A 24,298-nucleotide genomic window follows, 5' to 3' on the forward strand; every position below is an offset into this window, starting at 1 on the left:
ACTCGCCGGCGGCGGCTGTAGGTAGGTGATGTCACGTGCCAGTGGGGGCTTGGCAGTTGGGTCTGGACGGGTGTTGACATCTGGCGCGATATCTGGAACCCCCTATTTCTTCCCACGGGCAGGGATTAAGTCCTGGCAAGAGAAAAGGACCTTTAACCATGAATAGGGGATTTGAGAAACTGAAGGTATTAATGTAGTTATTTCGTTGGCACTTTGAGTATTAATTTGGCTTCTAGTTTTCTCAAGTTTCACCCTCAAATATATAGTTTATTCGACGCTTTGGACACATAAGGTGCCCCAAGAGAATCCTCAACGTAATAGAGGTCTTATGTATACAGCTAACAACCCAACAACCCACCCAGCAACTGTCCTGAAGCAGCTCTCGCTGTACCTCCCGACCAACTATTGAGAGCTGCTCTCCACCTCTTTATTCCTGTATTCTCACAAGGGTGCTCTTAGTAACTGTGGCGATTTCGCTCGGCCCTGTAGTCCTTCGTTTTCCTATGCTGGGTCAATTCTCACCCGTCAGAGAGGAAATAGCATCAGTTTCACATACCTGTACCTGCCCCAATCAACTCCTTAGCCCTAACACCACTCTTTCTAGGAAATAACAAAAGGTTTCTATACAAGAACAACGTCGATTTTAACCATCCCCAGATTCCTGCGGCCGTCTTCATTATGCTCGTGGAAAAAATAACCACCTGGAGTGTCTTCAATCCACCTCATGTCAACGAGGCCCCTCACAAGCGACATCCAACGTGACGCTGTTAGGAAACACTCCCCGACGAACTGGTATACTGGTGGGGGGAACTGCTGGTCTCTAGCCTTGATAAACTCGGGATCCTTCGAGATTTCAGCAGATGTTTGGGCGTCTAGGATCGCCTCGCGAACAAGGAGCGTGCTTTTCCACCAGTTGAAGTCACCTCCCTCGAAGGCAGGAAATATGACCCGGTCCCCTGTTTTCATATGCGGCACTCCGATACCCATTATATCCGCAGCAAGTGCGCGCTCCGGCTTCCAATCCACTTCGCAAGTAAATAGACATCGACCACCCATCCTTAGACCAATCAACTTCAATATTTTATCCTGTTCCGGTAAGTTTCCCTTCTTCCCGAGAACGATATCCTGCACCCTGGCAGTGTGGTAATACTTCGAGCTTTTATAGCGGGCTCTATATCCTATATCCCTCAATAAATCGATGTCTCGACCTTCGTGAATAGATATCCGATATCTTTCGTGGGAATCCGCACTTTCTCTCATATCTTCAATTGCCTTCAATAGCATAGAGTCGAGTTTGTCGGACGTTTTCCCGTACCCGGTGATAAGGTAGGCGAATTTATCTATGCATTCATCCCATACCTTCCCTCCAGGAGTGAAAATGTCGCCTTCATCATGGTTCTGTTCAAGTTTAATACCCTCTGGAGGTATAGATTGTGAGATGAAGCTGGACTCTGCATGTGACGAGCGAACCCGTTTCCAAACCCCCTCAAAGGTCGATTGCACCCACGCCATTATATCCACATTGTCTCCGGACTCAGAGAGGGTTTCTCCCTTCCAGGTTACAGCCAATGGTGCTAAGCCATTCTTATCACGAGGGACCGGGGGTTTCTTTTCCGACTTGCCTGCCCACGTAGAATATTGTATCTGGCAACGGGGGCCGTCGTAATATTGCCCCCGGTTTGGATTTTTATTGTTAGCAGCGATTTGTTGCCGCCAGTCTTGGATACAGAGAAAGCCAGCAGTCAGTAGGTGGAATTTGGTGTTGGAAAGCCGCCGTATCTCAGTTTTGTGAAGATTCATCCTGTGTAATGAAATATAGTCCGTGGAGTCCGCCGGTTCGCGCGAAGGCACGATGTGGTGACCAGGTGCGAGTCTCGATAATGGCTGCCGACAGGCAGGGACTCTCCAGTCTGGAACCCAGCTTGGCAAGCCTGTGTCATAAACACCGCGGGAGCGTATCGCGGCGTTCACTAAAATCCAGTTTGTGCACTTTGAGTTAGAGAACATCTGGGCCGTCGATATGTAGGTTTCTTCCACAGAAACCCCGTAGTCTATTAGAACCTCGAAACAATGCCGTGGGGCTTTGGGGGAGACGTCCGCCGTCGTGTGGACGTAGACATCCTCGGATAAGGAGGCTAGGGTGAAGATTCGATCCCTGCCGTCAACACAACCGCAGTGATCAAAATCCTGCAACAGATCTAGGACTGAAATCACTTCCCTCCCACTGCTGTGCGGCTCGCTAGTGGCCCACCCTTTCCAAAGCTCGTACATCCGTAATAGGCCTCTCGCTGCTGGGACGGAAAATATCGCAGTGTCTCGGAAAGAATGTAACATCATAACGAGTCGCAGGAATGATAGTCGTTGGGAACCACAGAAAAGCACAACATCTGTACTCATCACAACTTCCTGGATAATCCACCGTCTGCTGAACCACGGCAGACGAAGCAAATCTGTCATGCATTCCAGTAGCTTTCCTTCCTGGTAAATTTCTGCTCGTCTCTCTGACTTGATAAGCCTCCCCATATTGTTGATCCGTAAAACGTTTTGTTGGTCTTTCTGTTCTGCCCCAAGCCAAACAACAACCCTAGCAGCACCGCGGTAAATATCCGTCATAAGCGGAATATGTGTTGCTTTCTCGTCGTTGTCCTTCTGGTTGATACAGACAGCGTCTGCCCAAAGAAAGCGAGGCTTGGTGCGGTACCTAAACCTACGAATTGCATTTGAGAGATTGGTCGTGATGGGAATTTGATTGGGGCCGTCGGGGGAACCAATGACCCAAATCATTTCCAGAAAGAGTTGCTCCCCCCAGGTGTATGAGATCGCCTCGTATGAGATGGCATCGGGGCTATACAGGCCAAAAGTATGGATGGCGCATCGTATCTCCGCTATAGGATCCTCCGAGGGATAGATCTCTAATACTCGAGTGTGATCCGAGGACGGCAATTTCGAGTAGACATATCGCGCCTCAGCGGGGTGCCCGTCGGTAGACATTTCCTTTCCTGTCTAGATTATACGGAGGATATTATCACGTACAAAATCTTTCGTGGAGGTCTGGGATTGAGTCGTCGTGAAGATGAAGTCAAAGCGACCTGGGTCCACGAGCGGCTGACGATAATATCTAGGTGGCTTAGTTAGGCATCAATGATATCCGTCCACAGAGCCAATCATCAGCGTATGTTAAACAGTGGTAATACTTTGGAGGCCAAGGCTTTCTAGCAGCAATACTCGATTTCTCATTTGCTGCAGGCTGGAGAATATTAGCCGCCCATACAGTTACTTCTGTCCTGTATTGGCTAGAAATCTAGCCCTTAACAACCGAGTGGAGAGGTAAAGGAGCCTATGCTGCTTGAGAAAAAAGAGATATGCAGGCCAGCGTAGCTGAATGCGTGTTAAATGGCCTACACTTCCTCCGAGGACTACGTAAGGTTATATTACAGGTGGGATTCCTTCGAGAGGGTTTGGTGTTTTCATTTTCATGTGATGGCTTCTTATTGAAGGCAGACTCCTAATATTATCATTTAAAAGACGATACCGTACATTAATCATTATTTGTGTCAGCCCGTTATACTGGCAACCATTGAGACGCATTATTATGTAAAGATAATTACCGAGGAGCGATCTTTCTCTCTGCTACATCCTCTTAAGTGGATATCTATGTACCGTCATGTCTTGTTGAATCAAGCAGGATGGCCCTAAGGGACCGAACAGCTTAGAGAGCCGTGTAGGTGTGGCGGAAGGGGGACGACATTGAAACTGGATTCAATATTATACATCTCGCGAGGGGATTCAGCCAGCCTTTGCACGAAGTATGTTGACCTCCCCCTTGTATCCTGCTCTTCAGCTAACCTGCAAACCCGAAGAAGCATAACCGTCTCATAAGAGCTACAAGTGACGCAAATTTCCCTGCTGATGAGGCTACTTCTGGCCCCAGCACACGATGTACCTCGCGTAGCCGCCCGTCTCCTTCAGCTCCGTGTAGAGACGCGACTCGAGATCATCCCACTCCGGCCTCCAGACCTCGGGCGGCATCTCTGAGAGCACCATATTCAGCCGACCGTCCAATGGCAATGGGGAAAAGGGCGGAGGGGAACCTACTCCGCAATACCGAGAGGAAATTCGGCACGCCGGCGACGGCGGTCCTCAGGCTGCGCTCGCGCACGCGGGGGTCGGCGACGGCGGCGCCGTAGGGGACGAGGACCTCGCGGTGGGCGACGTGGGCGAGGCCGGCGCCGCGCATCTCGTCGGGGAGGCGGCCCATGAGGTTGGGGCGGTCGAGCGGGGTGCCCCCGTAGAGCTTGGCGTAGAGGGTATCGAGCATGGCGAGGTAGTCGGCCTGGGCAGGGCCGTTTCGCGGCAGCGGCGGCGCGGTCGCCACCTCGACCATCTGCAGCCATCCGCCGGGCCGCAGCAGGCCCGCCAGGCTCCGCACCACCCAGCCCGGCGCCCGCTCCGGCGCCGCCGCCGCCATCACCAGCCGCTGGTGCACCACGTCGAACGTCCCCGCCCACGCCGCCGGGAACGCCTCCTTGATCGACTGGTCCGCGAACCGCGTCCCCGCCGGCGCCGGCGCCGGGTACAGCGACGACACCACGTCCGTCCCGACGTACTCGTGCTGCGCCGGCCACGCGGCTGCTTGCAGATCCTTGATCCACCGGCCTATATGCCTAGGTCGTTAGTATGCGTAGAGAAAGCTGTAGAAATCCGGTGGAACATCTCAGGGGAACTCCCTACCGTTCGCACACCCAGAGTCTAGGATGCGGAGACCCGACTTCGACAGGTCGACGGGGGCGTACAAGGCCTTCCCCATCGCGTAAATCACGGTCTCATGCTGGTCCTCGAGCCGCACCTGCTCCGAGACGTTGTCGTCGTCGGCCTTAGTCTTGTCCATGAAGACAGACATCGTCGCCGACGGAAGAGCCGTTGCCGCGGACATTTTGGTGGGTAGGTTTTAGAATCAGTTAGACAGTATAAGCGGTAGAAGAGGGGTGTTATACGGGGATGGAGCCCTGTACTAATAATTAGGTTAAGAAGGTTAGGAGGATAATATTAGGTTATAAAGGTTAGAAGGATAATATCGGGTATTAAGGTCGCCGTTTCGGCGACCTGCTAAGAAAAAGTCCTAGATAAGCTACGGATAGCTTCGGTATTAAGGTACTAAGGTACTAAGGTACGGAGGTACCTTAGGAATATATTAAAATAAGAATAAGACTAAGAAACTTAAGGGAAGTAAGGACCTAAGAAACCCCCTATAGAATTATTAATTAAATTAAACCTATTCTAAGCATATCCTTTTATTATAAATAATTCTATATTACTTTTAACCTTATAACTTTATTATAAGTTAATAATAGGAAAAGCCTACGCTTAAGCCTACGTTATACGTAGCTATCGCTTCGGTACCGTTACTATTAGATTAACCTAGGCCCTTTACGGAGGAGCCATAGGCATTCCTACTCCCGCGGATTACTACCTCCGGGCTAGCGTTAATCTCTATAGCGGAAGTAGTTTAGATAGTAACTACGATTAACGAATTAAAGGCCGCTATAATAAAATTAAAGGCAAAGGACGCCGAACGATAGTAAATCCTTCCGGCGTCCTAGCTAGAAGTAATCCCCGAACCGACCGATAAATCTCTTATCGTATATTAACCCTAAGAATACGAGGTAGTTATAATTAATGCTCCGGAGATTACGAACTCGGGGGTAGTTATACGTAATCTTCCGTAGTAAATCGTAGATTTATATAAGTAAATAAAATAAGTATATTAAAGCCTAGCGATACTAACTAACTAGGTCGATATAAGATACCGATAAAATACGATCCTAAAGGAATAATACGAATAATTACGATAGCTTTATTAAACCGCTACGGCTATATAAATAACCGGTATCCGAACTACGAAGATATAAATCTACGAGTTTTAGAAGTAGGTCGTAGAATAAAGTACTTACTTTATTTAGAACGTATAAGAAACGGTAGCTAAGTTTACCTAATAAGATAAGGTACGAACCGCCGCCGTAGATTAACTTAAAGACGCCGTCCTTTAAAATTAACGGGCCTTAGTTTAGCTACGTAAAAAATATAATAAATTAATAACGGACGTTAACTTATAGGTTACGTAGAAGGATAAATAGATTAACGAAATCCTTAGTAAGGAATATCTTATCCCCGAGGCTATAGAGAAAAAGACTTAGCTAATTAAAAACGATCTTAAGGCTTACGCCGCTAATTTAATTAAGGAATATTAATAGCGACGATTAAGTAATAAGTTAACGAATATCGAGTTTATTATAATTAAAGCTAGCTAAAGGGCTCGAATACTTATCCCCGTATTAATTATTCGCCTTACGACGATATTTATAAAACGGTATATTAATAGCGAGGCTAAAATAAGGGAGATTATTTCTAACGGCGTACTTTAAGACGTCGCGGTTAAACGTACCGCTACGCGCGTAAGAATCCGTTTCTAAGACGCCGTAGTAAGCGCCTTTATATTAGGAGGAACCGGGTAAGGATTACCGTATCCGTTAAAGATCCCGCGGAATGCCTTAAGAGACCTAAGGGATTCCGATAATTCGGACGACTTAGAATCCGGGGATCCGTAAAAGCCGCGACGCTTATCGGGCGCCTAAAAAGAACCTTAAGAACCTCTCGACCCGGCCGAAGAACGTATAATTCGGGCCTAGACTAAAGCTATGAATAATCGACGAAGTATTACGGTAACGACTAACCTAGTATACCTTATTAAGCTTACGGCTTATAACGGTAAGAACTTAGTTAAGTTCCGACTATAGTAAATTAAAATTAAGTCCTATCTTAAGACCTACGAAGAAAGTTTTACCCGGAACGTTTAGAAAATTAACTAGGTAGGATTAATATTTATCGAAAAGGCCTAGCTTTAGTATTAATAACGATTAACCTAAGTAAAAAGGTTAATAATCGTCGATACTTAGGTAGGATATTCCTAAGCCCTTTAAGAACGATTTAAGGACCCCGCCGAACGATATCGTAACTTTAAGAAAATATAAGAACTTAAGTACTAAGGAGATATCTCTTAATACCTTACCGAGCTTATAGACCTTAACGACGTCGTTTAATAATCCGGAATTACCTTTTAAAATTATATCGCCCGTACCTTACCCGACGAAATAATTAAGTTAATTTATTTACGACTAGGTAATATCCCCGAAAGCGACGAAGCTTTTCTTGGAGTAATTAAGGAAGCCGGTTAAATTTATAAAAACATAATAGCTAACCTAAGGATTTCGGGAAAAGGAGGATCCGCTTCGTAAAAGGAATATACGAAAGCGGATTAATAATAAAGGTAACCCGTAAAAGAAACTCGCTTTCGCTTAGGCTAACCGATAAACGAACGTAAAAGTAAGGAAAATAAGAAACCCGTACCGGCTAAGGACTTACGATAGATAAATAATAAAGAGGCTTTAATTAAAATTAACTAAGCCGTAATCGATTAGCGAAAGAAGGATAAGAAAGCCTACTAGCGGTATGGAAGGAATAATTACTAAACCTTAGCTTACTTCGTAAAAAAGGACTTAAAAGGACGGGACTTACCTATATTACCTAAGAAGGTTTTATCGGGAAAAAGAGAAAGGAAGGAGCCCGAATTATTACCTAATAAAAAGGCTAGAATCGATACTACTATACGATAGAAGGAAATTCTTTCCCGTATTATAGAACTATCCGATTCCGATAAAGAACGGGATTTTTAAATGCCTCCCCGTAAGCGTTAACGGAAGAAAGGGGCGATAAAAATAACGTAAAAATTACGGCTATAAAACGGCCCGGAACGCTAGAAGTAACGGAAGTAGTACTAATAGCGAAGAAATTACGAATCCCTTAGCGTAATTAAAGTAAACCCCGGTCGGATAAACGGTTTATTTATATAATATAAATAAAACATTAGGGAAAGGAATATCCCTTATAAGTCTTATTAAATATTAGTAGCGAGGTATCCTTAATTAACGCCGCTAAGGTTAAGTAGTTACGTATTTCTATTAATTAACGCTTAAAGCTAAGAACCTTAGTAAGATTCGACGGCTTTAAGATCTCGTTAGGAAGGCTTTAATATACGAACGAAATAAAGCTCCGTAGCTACGAATATATTTACCTTATCGCTTAAGAAGTTAGTAAATTAAATAAAGAGGTCGACGCTATCCTACCTTAATAATAGATAAAGGAATACCTTCCTTAGGGTTTATTTACGGAGGGACGATTATATTTTAACTTACCTTAATACCGGAACTATCGCCCCCGGCCGATCCGTATAGGAACTACGCGAGAAAAGGACGCTTTATTATAAGTACCCGAATAATTTCGCGACTTCGTTCCTATTATAACTAAGGAAGCGGGATAACGGTTCCTTAATCGGTAACCGTAGGACTACGTTATTAAGTTTCGTCCGGGGATTACTTCCCCGTAGGAATCCTTATACGTTATAAGCGGACGGTAATTAAACGCCTTAAAACCTTAATTCGACGAAATAATAACCATAGAAAGAATCCGGAAATCTAAGGCCTCTTGCGGCGTATTTATAATATTTATAAATAAGAAGGACCCGGGCGTTTTAAGACCGGTAGCTAACTACCGGGGGTTAAATAAAATTATAATACCCGTCCGATATCCGATTCCGTTAATTAACGAACTATAGAACCTATTTTAAACGGCGCGATGGTTTATTAAGATTAATTTAAAGTTTAGTTTCTATATGGTACGGATTAAGGAAGGCGACGAATAGAAAACCGCCTTTAGAACGTGTTATGGGTTATACGAATATACGGTTATATTTATGAGATTAATTAACGCCCCCGTTACCTTCTAGGCTATAATAAACCATATCTTCCGCGACCTTTTAGACGTAGGAGTTATCGCTTATTTAGATAACGTCTTAATCTATACCGATACGTTAGAAGAATATAATAAATTAATTAAAGAAGTCTTAAAACGGCTTATAGAAAATCATTTAGCGGTAGCTCTAAAGAAATATACCTAGCGAACGTAAGAAGTTAAATTCTTAGGATATAATATAAGCCTTAAGGGTATTACTATATTTAAAGATAAAGTAAAAGCTATCCTTAATTAGCGTACCCTAGCTATACTTAAGGACTCTTAAAGCTTTATCGGGTTCGCTAATTTTTACCGCAAATTTATACGTAACTTTTTAGGTATAGCTAGGCCGATTATTAGCGCTAATAAAGGGAACCGTAAGCTATGGAAATGGAAAATCGAAATAAAAAGGGCCTTCTAGGAATTAAAAGAGACCTTTATAAAAGCCTTAGTACTTATATATTTCGATCTTAATCGAGTCTTAATCGTTAAAGCCGACGCTTCGGACTTTATTATTTCGGCCGTCTTTTCGTAAAAAGACGATAAAGAAAGACTAAAACTAGTAGCCTTTTTCTTAAGACGACTTATTCTAACGGAAATAAATTATAAGATATATAATAAGGAATTACTAATAATCGTCGACGTATTCGAGAAATAACGATATTATTTCGAAGGTACTTAGTATTAAATAGAAGTATACTTAGATTACTAGAACCTAATATACTTTACTACGGTAAAAGTATTAAATCGACGATAAGCTTGCTAGGCTTAATAGCTTTCCTCGTATTACTTTATAATATACTACCGCTTAAGAAAGTAAAATAAGAAGGCCGATATTTTATTAAGACTATTATAATATCGCCTTAAAAAAGGAGGAGCTAAGGATTAGCCGATAGCGACGGTCCTATAGGAAAAGTATTTTTTAAAAAATCTAGGCTTACTTACGGTAATATTCTCTAGCGTACGACTAAGTAATATTTTAATACCCGCTTAAACCCTAGAGTTCGTTAAATAGGTTAAAACGGTAGCTATATAGGACCCGGAATACTAAGCCTAGCTAGCTAAACTACTCGGTAAAGAGATAGAACTTTAGGAAGGCCTTCTTTACCGACGAAACCGTTTTTAGGTACCTAAGGACCTATAATAGGAAGTAATTAAATCGGAATACGATATTAAAGTAGCGGGATATATAGGTATAAATAAAACCATGGAACTTATTACTCGAAACTTTTAATAGCTTAACCTAGAAGTAATAATTAGGGAATTTATTAGGGGATATCGCGAGTACTAGTAAAATAAGGTATCCTAATATATCCCGTTCGGATTATTATAACTTATAGAACTATATTACTAACTATAGTAAATAATCGCGATAGATTTTATTACGGACTTATTAATATCTAACGGCTACGATTTTATATAGGTTATTATAGACCTCTTTACCAAGATAGCATACTTTATTCCGTTAAAAAAGGACGGTAAAAAAACCGAAGACCTAATATCTATTTTTATCCGTAATTACTAGCGGCTATATAGGATCCCTTTAGATATTATTTCCGACCGAGACTTACGATTTACTTCCTATATATAGAAAGACGTTTTAAAGCTCCTCGGAGTTAAGCCTAGAATAAGTACCGCCTTTTACCCTTAGACGGATAAATAGACGGAAAAACTTAACTAAATCCTAAAAGTATACCTACGCGCCTTCGTAAACTACGAGATAAGCGACTAGGAAAGCTTACTTTTTATTACCGAGTTTACTTATAATAATACCGCTTCGATAGTTACCGGTATATTACCCTTTTACGTTAATTATAAGTAGTACTTAGCGGTATATAACCCTCCTTTAGGTATTCCTAAGAATCTAAGAAGTAACCTCTATACTTATTAAATAACTCGGGTATATAACGAAGCTAAGTAATATTTAAAGAAGGCGCGGTAGCGGATAAAAGGATAAGCGGATAAGTATAGAAAAGAAAAACCTCCCTTAAAAGTAGGATAGTTCGTTATATTAAATACCCGTAACATTAAAACTAAACGTCCGGTTAAAAAGATAAATAAGAAGATACTCGGTTCCTTTAAGATCTAAAAGGTCGTTTCGCTTATTACCGTAACCTTAACGCTCCCGAAAGGCTAGCGTATTTATAATACCTTTTACGTATCCCTTATCGAACCTTATCGCGCTAGTAATTAGGAACTACCTAACCTTAACTAGGTCTTGCGAAAGGTAGCCCCGATCGAGGTAGAAAACTACGAGGTAGATAAGGTATTAGATTCCGCTAGAACCGGAAAAGTCGTTAGGTACCTAGTAAAGTAAGAAGGCTAGCCGGTTAAGCGCTACTAGACTTAGGAACCGTAGGAGTACTTCACTACCGAAGGGACGAAAGAAGCCGTTAAGTTATTCCATTAATAAAACCCTAATAAACCTATTAACTATCGAAGTTTAGGTACTTAATCCGCGCTTAGAAACGAGCTCTTTCGTAAAGGGGAGATAGTATTATACGGGGATAGAGCCCTGTATTAATAATTAGATTATAAAGGTTAAGAGGATAATATTAGGTTATAAAGGTTAAAAGGATAATATCGGGCATTAAGGTCGCCGTTTCGGCGACCTATTAAAAAAAAGTCCTAGATAAGCTACGGATAGCTTCGGCATTAGGGTACTAAGGTACTAAGGTACGGAGGTACCTTAGGAGTATATTAGAATAAGAATAAGATTAGGAAACTTAAAGGAAGTAAGGACCTAAAAGACCCCCTATAGAATTATTAGTTAAATTAAACCTATTCCAAGCATACCCCCTTGTTACAAGGGGTCTCGGCTCGTTTCCTCCACGAAAGTGTCTTAGTTACTCCCACCGGTGCTCCCATTGTCCCCAGGACCCCTTTATGTAATATCTAGACGACTCAAGCGGGGGTACTTGGCGTTCGGACTTTGATGCCCTCACCACAGAGCCCGCATAGTCTCTCCTAGATCGCCGTGAGAGAACGCACATAGGAACAAAGGAAACGAAGAATATGCGAAGGGCAGAGTCCTGATGACCTGTTTCCACACTCTAGGCCTCTATCTCGTCGCTGAGCGTGGGGACGGAAGCCTACCGCCTGTCCAGGGAGCTCTGGTGGTGCTCTTCCGTTTCGCGGCCCCCGACTCTCGCACAAAGTCGCGAGTCCTCGAATCTTCCTGCGCGAACCTCGCCCCAACGCGGAGTTAGCCAGCGCGAAAAGGGGCGAGCCCGACGAGCCTATGCCATCGCATAACACGCCCGCGTTGCCCGGTCCGCCAGGGAATCGACTCCTCCTCGCGCTCGGACAGCGGGAGACCCAAGACAGGTATTGTCCATCTGCATGCTGACACCGCATCGCCGCGACGTTCACCCGTTACGTAAAAGCATTTCCCTCCGAGAGCTTTGCCCGGATAGAGGAGCGGCCGGGATGGGACGCGCTACGCGCACACTAGCGCGGGTATAGGCCGGCAACGGGGTCGGTCCAGGGGTCGGCGGCATTGGCACGTGTGTTAGGACGCGACCACTCGGGGGCTGCCGTTTCGAAATAGCTCGCTCACCTGCCGTTATGGCAGCGGCGGTGGCCGTCAGCCTGACCTCAGCAGCACGGGGTCGACGGCAACGTAACCCATCCTTGGCCTGGAGGCTTCTTGCCCCGCAGTAAGGAGCCAGAAGCGTCTTACGTGCTCACTCTATCTGCTGAGCCCTCGAGATACCGCTTTGGTAGCTGCTCGGTAACTATGCCCGCATGATCTGACCTGATCCGACCTTGCCTGCCCATCAGCGATACCGCGAGCGACCGCCGGTCTCCGCACTATTAGAGTGTATGGGTGCCGGGTTGCCGTGGCGGGTTATGGGACAATGGGTGTGTCAGCCACGTAGAGTCCGGGCCTCTAGTAAGGTGGGTTTGTTTAAAGAGGTGACGTTCATAGCCGTGTCTAGGCGCGTCAAGGGAATACGGATAGAGTAGACGTGGTCTTCCAAGTTGTCAGCAAATCCTGTACTGGGGTATAGACATACGAGGATTGCATGCCTTAAAATATAGCCGTTAAAGGAAACTATTACAAATAACCATCTGGGTGTTCAGGTTCAGCATCTTGCTCCATTCTCCTGCTTGACTTCATGTCCGCCCGGAGCTGCCAATCGAACTTGTACTTTAGAATGTAAAAACGAGGAAATGTAGGTGCCTGTATTACCACACGATAGAAGATAACTCTCTATACATCGAGATGCAAATTTAGCAGGTAATTGTCCCCTAGAAGTAATTCACTTGGACTCTGAAGCTGTTATAGTCCAGGTGCCTTGTTTCCTCCAGACTGCAGAGCCATGACGCCACAGAATATGGAATCGCTATGCCTACGTAAACATACCAACCTCTGGAGTATATCAGCGCCGGAACACGTATTAACACATACGAGCTCCTAAAAGAGCAAGTCTAACCGCCTCTTTCGAAGGGCCTCGTCAGACCTTGGCAGGTCTCGGGGAGCTTCGCTTGAGGCATATGAGCCTCTGCACCCCGCTCGCCCCTATGCATGTAAGATCGGGTCCTGAGCGATTATTTCGACGGCTCATCCCGCGCTGGTCGAACACTGGTGGAGGTGGCGTAGCGCGTCGTGATGACGGCAGAGCCGGGAATCCTTCGTATCATCGTCTCATGGCCGAGAAGCGCTTTATTCGAGCACGCCTACACCTGTAACGTGCAGGCTCTCGGCCCGGAGCACCGAGTGCGATAAGCATTAGCATAGGCAGGCCGTGACAAACGGAATTATGTCAGATAGAACAGCGTGGGATGGGCATGAATTACTCTCCGTCGCGATCCTGTCGTCGTAGACAAAGCCAAGGTAAGGGTTGCCTGCCTGGACCGCTTGCCCGCCCCCCCTCGGTGAGCTTTGACGACTAATGGTGCGTGGAAGCTCACCGCCGACCGGTTTACGTAGCTCTACTTGGAAGAGGATTTGGGGAAATGCAGATCACGTATTAGAACGCGCGTTACGAAAAAAGAGTGTGTATTCGATCGCTCCCCCTCACCCTCCATCCCCACCCCCTATTTCGGTGTTCAAGTGGGCAGTGTGATATTACAATCCCCAGCTAACGCCGAGAATCAACAATAACATCAGAACGCACTACGTAGACCGAGTCCCTAGTCAATCATGTATGTCATCATCCTCAAAAAAAGCCAATCCTTGATTGCACATCCCTGACGAGTCCAATTCGAACCCTTCCCTAGTCCCCGCCCCCCTTTATGCCTCCTAGCCTAGTACTGGAACTTCATCCTAAACTCGATGTGCTCCTTGATGGTGCTCGTCTTGTACTTTCCAGGGGGCATAGTCCCAGGCTTTCCAGTGTTCTGGGGGCCGGTGATGCCGTCTTCGGCGGGAGTGATGAAGTAGGGCATGGAGTAGCGCTTGGGGGTGATGTCGGAGCCGTCGCTGGCGCGAGGGATGATGACGCGGTGCCGCGACGCGGGCAGGTAGCCGTTGGTCCAGATCTCGCCGAAGTCGCCGATGGTCAGGTACAGGCGGTCCTCAATCTCCGTCGTTGCCTGCAGGAACGTGCCCGGGTGCAGCCGGTCCTCGATCTCCAGCCCCTGGTTCTTGTCCTGCATCAGCAACGTGTACGTCGTGAAGTCCGTGTGTGTCGGGCACCACGTCAGCGACGACCGGTCGATCGTCGACTCGTGTGCCGACGGGTAGTGCATCAGCCGCAGCCCGTTCTGGTGCCCCGTGTGGATGCTCATGAAGTACTTCTGCGCCTCCTCGTCCACCTCGAGCCCGAGCAACATCGCCTCCAGCACCGTCCTGCTCAGCTTCTCCATCTCCCAATAGTAGCTCTGCGCCCAGGCGCGGAAGCCGGGCAGTGCGGCCTCGTCAATCCACAGGTTGTAATGGACTTTCTCTCCATCACTGCCAATATCGTAATGCTCCTGTATTGTATAGACTGTTAGTATAGGATCGAGGGGGTGACGCCTGACGTAGGGGGTTAGTAACTTCACACGTACCTTGAAATCAAGCGCCTTCTTGAAATCGGTGCTCAGTTCTCCTGTCATGTTCTTAAGCTCTTCTTCCGTGTATATCAAGCACTTTTCCCTCCCAATCCCGGAGTAGCCACGGTGTGGCACGATTCCGTTGGGGTGGTTGGCTTTGGCTTTCTCTTCGTACGGGAGGTCGAAGAACTTGCGAGACCAGTCGAGGGCCTCCCTCATTCTGTCCACCTTGATGCCATGACCAACTATAGCGCAGGCACCTTGGATGTGTATAGCGGCTACGAGTTCATCGGCCTTAGCTTTGCGGGCAACTGGGTCGTTGCTGTTAATCAGAGTAGAGATATCAATGGTTTGGATACCTGCGGGTGGAGGTAGGGAGCCCATCTTTGCGTCGTTCTGGGATTAGCTGACGTGTTTTCGGGTTCCAAAGTCTCGAGCTGCGGGACGGCCCTGAACTAATATAAGCAAATCGGCATTGGCTGCAACCACCGCGTCTACAAATAGCCCGAGACGTGGCGGCAGGCATAGTGTTGTCAGCACCAACTTAGGACCTCGGGTTGGCATGGATATAGGTGATCTACACAAGTGAGAGCTGCCGTAATACGCCATGTCATGCTGATAATGTCAAGAAACACATGACGAGAAGAGGAGCCGGTCAGGGGTGCCAGGCCAAAATCCAACTATAGTCCCAGGGGTATAGACTACGTATCCGATATCATCTATACTAGTTTTCCGACTACGTTAGCTAACATCGACTCAGATGAAGTAGGCTTACTATTCTTACAAGATGATCGAAGGATTTGAATTTGCTGATTTTCTTTACCTAAGACTAATTAGCTTGGTGCTGGGGTATTGGGGACAGAGATGCAACCCATGGTATGATAGCAGTAGCTAATTTCCACTCTAGGAACTCCGACGTTCGCCCTTCGTCACATCCTTGCCATACTGGTCCCTATTCACGAGGCGTGGCATGTGTATTACGAAACCGACGACGATATGGACACCCATTCATGATTGTCGATTGGGAAGCTCGAGTCGGCCATGGCAAGCTTGCCCCGGTTGAGACCTTTCTGTATACTGCATGTAATCTTGTAATCGTGACGGACCCGCATGTTTCATGGCTTTAGAGGCCTGGCCGACTTTCGGCGCGCGCGCCAGTTTAGATTCGCCATCGGTCGACTCGTGGCATAATTCTGACCGAGGAGGTTGTTGAAACTCATATCATATTCGGATCTCCTGGAGTTTCAACTATCGCTCGGAGTACGTCCTTGTAGCAATGATAGCCTTGGAGACCAAATCGGCGTGACCTCGACAAAGCCATCATCCACGTACCTCTGACACTAGGAGAAGTTATGAGCGAACTTTCAGATCCCGCGGCTGAAGTGGCCAGAGAGGAGGACCTACGCACAATCTGGAGTTGGAACGCTACCGTACCTAGAGCGGTAGAAGACTGCGTCCATGACCTGATTGTTGGGCAGATGCTCCCGGAAGCGGCCGCCGTGTGTGCCTGGGATGGTGAGCTGACATACAATGAGTTGGACTCGTTATCGACACGGCTATCGTACCGCCTAGTCGAGCTGGGGGTTGGGCCCGAGGTCATAGTACCCCTATGCTTTGAGAAGTCGATGTGGATGCCGGTAGCAATGTTAGGGGTGATGAAAGCCGGCGGTGCATCGTGTGCGATAGACATCACACAGCCTAGAGCGCGGTTGCAGGCCATCATACAACAAATACAACCGCAGATTGTGCTATCGTCGGTTGCCAACAGAGCCCTAGCCACAAGCATCTCCGACAGCATCAACGTTGTTACTTTTGGAAAGGGTGACTTCGATCACCTGCCATCAATATCGCAAACGATGCCATCAACACCTGCTAGGCCAACAAACTCCTTATACATTGTGTTCACGTCGGGCAGCACAGGCACGCCTAAGGGGGTGGTCATCACACATACCAACTTTAGTAGTGCTCTGTTTCATCAAAACGAGCAGCTAGGCTTCAAGAGACAGTCGCGAGTCCTTGAATTGGCATCCTATGCTTTCGACGCGGTGTGGTACAACACACTACACACGTTTTACGCAGGCGGTTGTCTCTGCATACCATCTGAAGACGACAGACGGAACGACTTGGCAGGATGTATTCGCCGCCTCCGCCCGAATTTCATCAATCTCACGCCGAAACTATGCGAATTTCTCGACACCACCTCTCTCCAAGGCTTAGATATGATCGAGCTAGCAGGAGAACAAGCGGACCCTAGACAAGTCCTCAGATTAAGGGAAATGGTACCGGTGCGCTTCGCATATGGCCCAGCCGAGTGCTCCATACTCTCCACCGTGTCCGAAAATGGTGTATCATGCTCTACTATCGGACGCGGACTCGGGGTGCGGACTTGGGTTGTAAATGCCGATGACCCCCGCACGCTGGTATCAGTAGGCTCTATCGGCGAGCTTTGGATCGAGGGCCCGTTGGTGGGCCAAGGATACTGGAATGACCGAGAGAAGACTGCAGCAGCCTTTGTCGAGAACCCACCTTGGCTATTGCAAGGTGGCCCGGATGTTCCTGGTCGGCCCGGGCGTTTATATCGGACCGGAGATCTAGTGCGATATGGTGAAGATGGTTCGCTGCTGTTTGCCGGTCGAAAGGACTCGCAAGTCAAGATCCGCGGGCAGCGTGTGGAACTGGGTGAGGTGGAGCACCAGATACTCCACAGCCTTCCGGGTGGCTTGGATGCTGAGGTGGTAGCGGATGTTATTAAACCCCAGGATAGCGACAGCGTGATGCTTATAGCATTCCTGAAAGCGACACAAGGTGCCGAGGCGGCGGCAGCATCTCTGGAAGAGAAGTTAACGGCGCTGCTCCCCGCGTATATGATCCCATCTGCTTACGTCGCGGTGGATGAGATACCCCTGACCCAGACCGGTAAGACAGATCGACGAAAGTTACGCGAGCTCGGTGCTTCGTTCACCTTGGAGCATTTAGCTAGGATAAACCTGGCCCGAGGCGAATGGAGGGAGCCGCAGACGGCCACCGAGAGGCAGCTTCAAAAGCTTTGGGCCTCTGTACTTGGGATCAACGCTAGTAGCATCGGGGCGACAGATAGCTTCCTACGAATAGGGGGCGACTCCATTAAAGCCATGCGACTGGTCGCTGCGGCGCGCGAGGTAAGTGGCGGACGCTGAAAGTCACCAGCATGCTCAATCGACTAAGTACTCATAAAATTTCAGGGGTCCCTCTCTCTCACGGTGGCAGATGTCCTCAAGAGACCCAGATTGCGTGATCTCGCAGTCGTTGTGGGCCAAATATCTTCAGAGGAAACTTTGGACGAGCCTGTCAAGCCCTTTTATCTACTGGGCGAGAGAGAAAAGACGCGAACGAGCGAGATTGCGGCGAGTCTATGCGGCGTAGAGCCGTCTCAAGTCCAGGACGCGTTCCCGTGTACGCCGATGCAGGAAGGTCTACTCGCACTAACAGCGAGGCGAGCAACCAACTATGTGATACGAGTTGCATTAGAACTGAGGCCAACAGTTAACATAGACCACTTCAAGGATGCGTGGGAAGAGGTCGTGTCGAAGTCACCGATCCTGCGAACGCGAATCGTCGATTTAAGAAAAGAAGGACTAACGCAGGTGGTTGTCGACGAGCCGACAGAGTGGATTCCAGGGACAAACCTCGGTGCTTATACAGAGGCAGACGCGCGACGCACGATGGGCCTGGGAACGTCTCTGGCACGATTTGGACTCATTAACGAAGAAGAGAGTGGGAGGAGGTTCTTCGTATACACGATACACCATTCCTTGTGTGACGGCTGGTCCGTACCACTACTACTCGAGATGGTAGAGAAGACCTATCGCAAAGAGTCAATTGGGCCGTTACCCCTGTTCCAATCATTTATCAAGCATGTCCGAAGTGTCGACGAGGACCTCGCAGCGACTGTCTGGCGCAAGCAGCTGGACGGAGTAAAGGCACAGCCATTCCCGCAGTTGCCGTCAGTAACTCATCGGCGTAGAGCGGACATGGAGATGGCACACAATATTACGGAACTGTGTTGGCCACGGAAAGATGTCACGCCGTCGACACTGATACGGACAGCCTGGGCAATGGTGACTGCACAGTACACCGGCTCAAACGATGTGATATTCGGGGCAACAGTGTCGGGGAGACAGGCGGCGGTATCGAGGATTGAACGGATGACAGGTCCAACAATCGCGACGGTCCCCGTTCGGGTGGTTTTGGATCCCGAGCAGAGTGTAGATGAGTTGCTTGCCCGTATACAGGAGCAAGCTATAGAGACAGTAGCCTTTGAGCAAATGGGGCTGCAATGGATTCGACGCTTAAATGACGATGCTGACCGGGCATGCCAGTTTCAGACATTACTCGTTATTCAACCCGCAACCCCAGGAACAGAGGAGCAGAGCATGTTATTTACAAAACATGCCGACGAAAACTGGGAGCTAGGTGTATTTAACCCATACGCGATGCTCCTAGAATGCAGGTTGCAGGATAATGGTGTCGGCCTCCGCGTCAGCTTTGAGTCAGCCGTACTCAGGGAGGAACAAGTAAAGAGAACAATGCACCAATTTGAACATGTTCTCCGGCAACTGTGCGCTCCCATGAGTGGTAAGGCGAAATCGGCGGCGGTGATGATGGTCAGCAAACAAGACCTGCGAGATATCTGGACCTGGAATGCTTCCGTGCCCAAGGGAGTAGAAGCATGTGTACACGATCTGATCGCTAAGACGATGAGAAAGCAGCCAGCCATGTCGGCGGTATGTGCGTGGGACGGGACGCTCACGTACGGCGAGCTGGACATATTGTCTAGACGGCTAGCCCACCGCCTTGTTCGGCTTAGAGTTGGTGAGTAGAAGTAATTAACGCCCCAGACGACTCGAAGTAGCCGCTGACCCCGAATATCCAGGGCCGGGAGATATTATTCCTCTATGCTTTGAGAAGTCAATGTGGGCGCCGGTCGTGATGCTGGGGGTATTGAGGGCCGGGTGTGCCTTCGCGATAGTCCCTCCATCTCTGCCAAAGGGTAGGCTGAGATCGATGATTGAAGCCATCAACCCGAAAATTATTGTCGCCTTCCCACAACACGCCAGCCTCTTCTCGGAAGATGTTCCGGTTATATCCCCCCAAGATACGCGCGAGGACACAGGTTGTGATTACTTACCGTCGCGCTGTGTTCAGCCACACAGCACCGCAGCGGTGCTCTTCACCTCTGGTACGACTGGGACACCGAAAGGCATAGTGTTAGATCATCGGTGTCTCTCAACCACGGCGCAGTATCTCGGCAGGGATTTTAAAGCTAGCACGCGAACTCGCGTATTCCAATTCGCATCATACCTATTTGACGTAAGCATCCACGAAACTTTTATGACCTTCTTATACGGCGGCTGCCTTTGCGTCCCCTCCGAGTCGGACAAGGAGAACAACACCAGCGAAGCTCTGGTGCGATTCCGGGCCAACTGGGCATGTTTATCGCCGTCAGTAGCCAGGGCTATCCCAACAGAGAGCGTCCGCACGCTAGACACCCTCGTGTTTGCCGGAGAGGCTTTGAAAGAATCGGACGTCTCTCGGTGGGCAGGCATAGCCGAGGTGTTTAATTGGTATGGCCCAGCTGAATTTTCGTTATGCGCGAGCACCCCCGTGAATCCTGCAACATGGAGTGGCGGTTCGATCGGATCAGGCTCTTCCGGTACATGCTGGGTGATAGAGAAGGATGAACCAAATTCCTTGACCCCTATAGGAGCCATTGGAGAACTAGCTGCCGAGGGTCCCGGGATCATGAGGGGGTATCTCAACGACCCCGAGAAGACAGCCGCAGTGATCATTGAGAATCCGCCCTGGTTGGTACGAGGCAATCCCGAAACGAACCGTCCCGGTCGGCACGATCGCCTGTACCGTACCGGCGATCTTGTGCGTTACAACACAGATGGCTCGCTTACGTATATTGGCCGGAAGGACGCACAGGTCAAGATTCGTGGGCAGCGGGTAGAATTAGGCGATGTCGAACACCACGTGCTCGAGAATCTCGACTCGATAGACTCGAAAGACAAGCAGGCCATAGCTGAAGTCCTTTCTCCTAGTGGGAGTAGCAATCCTACCTTGGTGGTCTTCATCCAAACCAGCGAAAGGAACCAAAGCCAGGAGGTGAGGCCTATCGAAAGGCACTTTCTGGCCGGGTTGGAGAAGAGGCTAAGTGAGGTGTTGCCGCGTCATATGATTCCCTCGGCATATATTGCAATAGGAAGGATACCGATAACGGCAAATGGCAAGGCGGACAGACAAAAATTGCGCGAGATCGGAAGTTCATTCACGACGGAGGAGCTGACATCGTTCAATCGGACCAAGGGCGAGCGGCGACAGCGGCGGCCCTTTACGTTAACGGAGAGACAAATGCAAAAGCTCTGGGCGCGGATCCTGAAGGTCGGAGACAATATCGCGGTCGAAGACAGCTTTCTCCAGATAGGCGGTGACTCCATCGCAGCAATGCGCCTTGTAGCTGCGGCACGCGAACACGGCCTATCCTTCACAGTCGCGGACGTGTTCAAGAGACCGCGACTATGCGACCTCGCTGCAGTCGCGGTGGCCGTAGTACGTCCCAAGGAAAAGGCGGCGAAGGTAGCCGTCGAGGCCTTTTCACTGCTCAGTCCCAAGAAGGACCTCGATGCGTTCCTCCGCCGCGAGGTCTTCCCACAACTTCGATCGGCGTACACTTCGGTATCTGATGCTCTCCCTGTCACGCATTGGCAAGCTACTTGCATCAGCCTCGCTCTCAAGAGTCCGCCCCAGCAGTGGCATCATTTCCTAGTCGACCTGCCTCCGGAGATCCGTACTGCTCGAGTAGATAAGTGCTGCGAGAGCATTTGGACCAACTTCGATATCCTCAGGATGATCTTTATTCGCTGCGGTGATCGATATCTTCAAGTTTTAGCCGAAGGGATTCCGCCGGCGATTCTTCACCACACCACCACCAGGAGTATCGACGAACTGACCGCCGAAATTTGTGATGAGGATCTTCGGCAACCAGGTGTCCTCGGAACCCCTTTCACGCGATTCCACGTCCTCTCAGGTCCCCAGGGCGCATTGAGGCTAGTAATCAGGCTATCGCACGCCCAATACGACGGCACAACCCTCATTCACATGATGCGCTTCCTCGGTGCCCTTTACAACCACGAGGCGCTGCTGCCCACACCCAGCTTCTCGGCTTTCGTCCAGCATACCTTTGAAAATCAGCGTGCTAGCCACAGGTACTGGAAATCATTCCTCCGGGACTCGTCTCTCACAAAGCTCGAGCCAGAACCAATCTGCCGCGGTCCGAGGGGAAAATCCAGCCCGATCGTCATAGAGAAGCTGGTTGACGCGCCGCGTCCGGTCAACGGATTCACTCCCGCAACCATCTTCACCTCCGCATGTGCAGTTTTCCTCTCGAAAGTCACATACTCTTCAGATGTCACCTTCGGACGATTGGTGTCTGGGCGGGCCATGGTCCCCGTCCATCTACGAGACACGGCCGGCCCTTGCGTCAACATCATCCCTGTCAGGGCCCGTTTCCGCAACGAAGAATCACTCCACGGCGTGCTGAAGTCCATCCACGACCAGCACATTGATAGCCTCCCTTTCGACACGATCGGCTTCGACGAGATTGCCGAACATTGCGCCGATTGGCCGTCCAGCGCGCGGTATTTCGGGTGCGTGGCGCATTACCAGGACCTAGGCGACGCAGAGGAGGAGATAGGGGGATCTGCCCGTAGACTAGAGTGTTACGAGGGAAATAGGGCAGACACGAAGATGATGGAAGACGACGTGGTCATGGTCCTAGCAAAACCTGTAGGGAATCGCCTCAAGTTAGAATTAGCAGTAAATGGAGGGCACTATACAGAAGAGACGGTGAGGGAATGGTCTGAAATGCTCGGCGCGGCGATTGAAGCCTTCGGACAGGTCACGCAAGTTGGTTGATGAAGGAAGTGAGAAGCGAGGTGGTCTTGCATGAAAATGCATTCTATTTGGGGTGGACCGATATTCTTAAATCGGGGTAGTAGCCTTAGGGATCTGATATTAGACTATGTAACAACGCGATATTCAACTATCACATCAAAATGCCAAAACGGTAGCGAGGTCTTTCGCTCTCTCTAAAAGGCTTTTCTCTAGTCCCTCAGTCCTCAATTCTTTGGCACTCAGCCGGTCCAGACATCAGGTCCCGGAGGCCTGTACGAAGTTGCCTTGCCCTGGTAGATGTCGACCTGGCCCCAGTTAGCTCCCAGCGAGAATCGGACGTGGAAAGAGAGGGGGGAAGCCTGAAACTCACCATGATGCCGGGATCGGATTGCGCCGCGTAGGAAGGGATGGAGGCGAGGAAGTTGGCGCCGGGAGTGGCAGTACCGGAGCCGGTGACCTTGATCTGGGCGCATTCTGGGTAGAACTGCGGGGTGTTGGCCTGGTGGAGGGCCAGCAGTTCGTGGCGGATGAGGTAGTTGCCCGGCTTGAGGCTCTTGGGGATCCTGCTCGACCACTTCAGGTCTCTGTAGACCAGCGCGGTGCCCCAGTTGTTGCTGTTCAGGACGTTACCCCACAGGCCCATCTGGTCGATCTTGAACCACTTCTTGCTCTTGCCATCGCACGCGGTGAACTCGCCGTCGCAGGCGTAGAGCCAGACCATAACGGGGCCCTGCTGGTGAGTCCACTGCTTCCAAATCGCGGTCACGTTCTCGCCCGCCGCGACTTCGGCCGAGAGAGGTGCCGAAGTACCGCCGTTGCAGGTCATCGCGGCGGATGAGGCGGTCATGATCGGGTTGTAGTCGGGCCACTGTCTCTGGATGATCTGAGCGCCGGCCACCGGGGAGAAGCCCTGGTAGCCCTCATACGTCTTGCCGCCAATCTGGTAGCTGGTCACAGCGCCGTGAGCGGCGACCAGAGCCGGGGCAAAGAGGAGAGGGAGGGAGAGTAGCATCTTGAAGAGAGCGTACGGTTCTCTGGTGGCTACCGATCGGGAACAAGTAGGGCGTGAGAACCTTGGCAACCAACAGGGGAAGCTCGTACTTATGGTAGCCTGGTCGGAAAGAAAGTAGATATCAGCGCGCGATAGGAGCGGAGAAGACATTATATATGCCTGTCGAGTTAATATCAGGCGGAATATAATATAGGACCGACATACCTGCAATTTACCGTCGCCCCCCCCCCGGTGGATAGCGGCATTTTCTCAAGACCAGTTCCCACAGATTCCGCTATTAATAGGAGACCAGATATCTAGGACCCGATATTAAGACGAGCGAATAGCGCATAATGACAAGCTCTAGGTATTTGAGGGTGTCACTGTCTATTACCCCCCTCTTCGTCAAGCGGGCGAACATCATGACCCGGTCTAGTGGGCCTCTCGATGAAGCAGCAAGTCACCCATCTTCCCATTCAGGGGCATTACTCGTCGGTAACAGCAGCATTTTCTTTGACTCTCTGTATAACCAGCCCTGTACACGTT

General features: G+C 49.0%; 5 protein-coding genes across 5 annotated transcripts; 1 reads left to right on the forward strand and 4 right to left on the reverse strand.

The window, feature by feature from the left end:
• Positions 1–245: 245 nt before the first annotated feature.
• On the reverse strand, positions 246–3,123 carry GGS23DRAFT_578437 (heterokaryon incompatibility protein-domain-containing protein). Its single transcript, XM_051516992.1, has 2 exons — positions 557–3,123; positions 246–501 (listed from the first exon to the last, which is right to left on the reverse strand). Exon 1 carries the CDS (start codon positions 2,989–2,991, stop codon positions 622–624), a length of 2,370 nt encoding a protein of 789 aa, XP_051369741.1. The 5' UTR covers positions 2,992–3,123; the 3' UTR covers positions 246–501; positions 557–621.
• A 360-nt stretch (positions 3,124–3,483) lies between these two features.
• GGS23DRAFT_578440 (uncharacterized protein) lies at positions 3,484–5,051 on the reverse strand. The gene is made up of 3 exons (XM_051516993.1): positions 4,732–5,051; positions 4,096–4,656; positions 3,484–4,031 (listed from the first exon to the last, which is right to left on the reverse strand). Exons 1-3 carry the CDS (start codon positions 4,931–4,933, stop codon positions 3,916–3,918), a joined length of 879 nt encoding a protein of 292 aa, XP_051369742.1. The 5' UTR covers positions 4,934–5,051; the 3' UTR covers positions 3,484–3,915.
• Positions 5,052–13,884: 8,833 nt separating this feature from the next.
• Positions 13,885–15,214, reverse strand: GGS23DRAFT_205663 (uncharacterized protein). The gene is made up of 2 exons (XM_051511828.1): positions 14,842–15,214; positions 13,885–14,766 (listed from the first exon to the last, which is right to left on the reverse strand). Exons 1-2 carry the CDS (start codon positions 15,208–15,210, stop codon positions 14,098–14,100), a joined length of 1,038 nt encoding a protein of 345 aa, XP_051369743.1. The 5' UTR covers positions 15,211–15,214; the 3' UTR covers positions 13,885–14,097.
• A 964-nt stretch (positions 15,215–16,178) lies between these two features.
• GGS23DRAFT_613196 (nonribosomal peptide synthase) lies at positions 16,179–22,782 on the forward strand (the record flags this gene model as incomplete). The annotated part of the gene is made up of 3 exons (XM_051520552.1): positions 16,179–17,984; positions 18,048–19,677; positions 19,739–22,782. The coding sequence occupies 3 exons, from the start codon at positions 16,179–16,181 to the stop codon at positions 22,780–22,782; spliced, it is 6,480 nt and encodes a 2,159-aa protein (XP_051369744.1).
• A 197-nt stretch (positions 22,783–22,979) lies between these two features.
• Positions 22,980–24,163, reverse strand: GGS23DRAFT_205764 (glycoside hydrolase family 61 protein). Its single transcript, XM_051511829.1, has 3 exons — positions 23,978–24,163; positions 23,132–23,872; positions 22,980–23,066 (listed from the first exon to the last, which is right to left on the reverse strand). The coding sequence occupies exons 2-3, from the start codon at positions 23,771–23,773 to the stop codon at positions 23,001–23,003; spliced, it is 708 nt and encodes a 235-aa protein (XP_051369745.1). The 5' UTR covers positions 23,774–23,872; positions 23,978–24,163; the 3' UTR covers positions 22,980–23,000.
• Positions 24,164–24,298: the final 135 nt, after the last annotated feature.

Source organism: Durotheca rogersii, assembly GCF_024521655.1.
Source record: "Durotheca rogersii strain YMJ 92031201 chromosome Unknown GGS23scaffold_20, whole genome shotgun sequence".
In the NCBI taxonomy this organism is placed as follows: Eukaryota; Fungi; Ascomycota; class Sordariomycetes; order Xylariales; family Xylariaceae; genus Durotheca; species Durotheca rogersii.

Bases quoted from the DNA above. Each gene is read 5' to 3' on its own strand.
- GGS23DRAFT_578437 (XM_051516992.1), bottom strand. From the start codon at position 2,991: ATGTCTACCGACGGGCACCCCGCTGAGGCGCGATATGTCTACTCGAAA.
- GGS23DRAFT_578440 (XM_051516993.1), bottom strand. From the start codon at position 4,933: ATGTCCGCGGCAACGGCTCTTCCGTCGGCGACGATGTCTGTCTTCATG. The intron at 4,657-4,731 runs GTAGGGAGTTCC...CTAGGCATATAG, and splicing joins AGACTCTGGGTGTGCGAACG to GCCGGTGGATCAAGGATCTG. The intron at 4,032-4,095 runs GTAGGTTCCCCT...TGGTGCTCTCAG, and splicing joins TTTCCTCTCGGTATTGCGGA to AGATGCCGCCCGAGGTCTGG.
- GGS23DRAFT_205663 (XM_051511828.1), bottom strand. From the start codon at position 15,210: ATGGGCTCCCTACCTCCACCCGCAGGTATCCAAACCATTGATATCTCT. The intron at 14,767-14,841 runs GTACGTGTGAAG...TATACAATACAG, and splicing joins AGAAGGCGCTTGATTTCAAG to GAGCATTACGATATTGGCAG.
- GGS23DRAFT_205764 (XM_051511829.1), bottom strand. From the start codon at position 23,773: ATGCTACTCTCCCTCCCTCTCCTCTTTGCCCCGGCTCTGGTCGCCGCT. The intron at 23,067-23,131 runs GTGAGTTTCAGG...AACTGGGGCCAG, and splicing joins AATCCGATCCCGGCATCATG to GTCGACATCTACCAGGGCAA.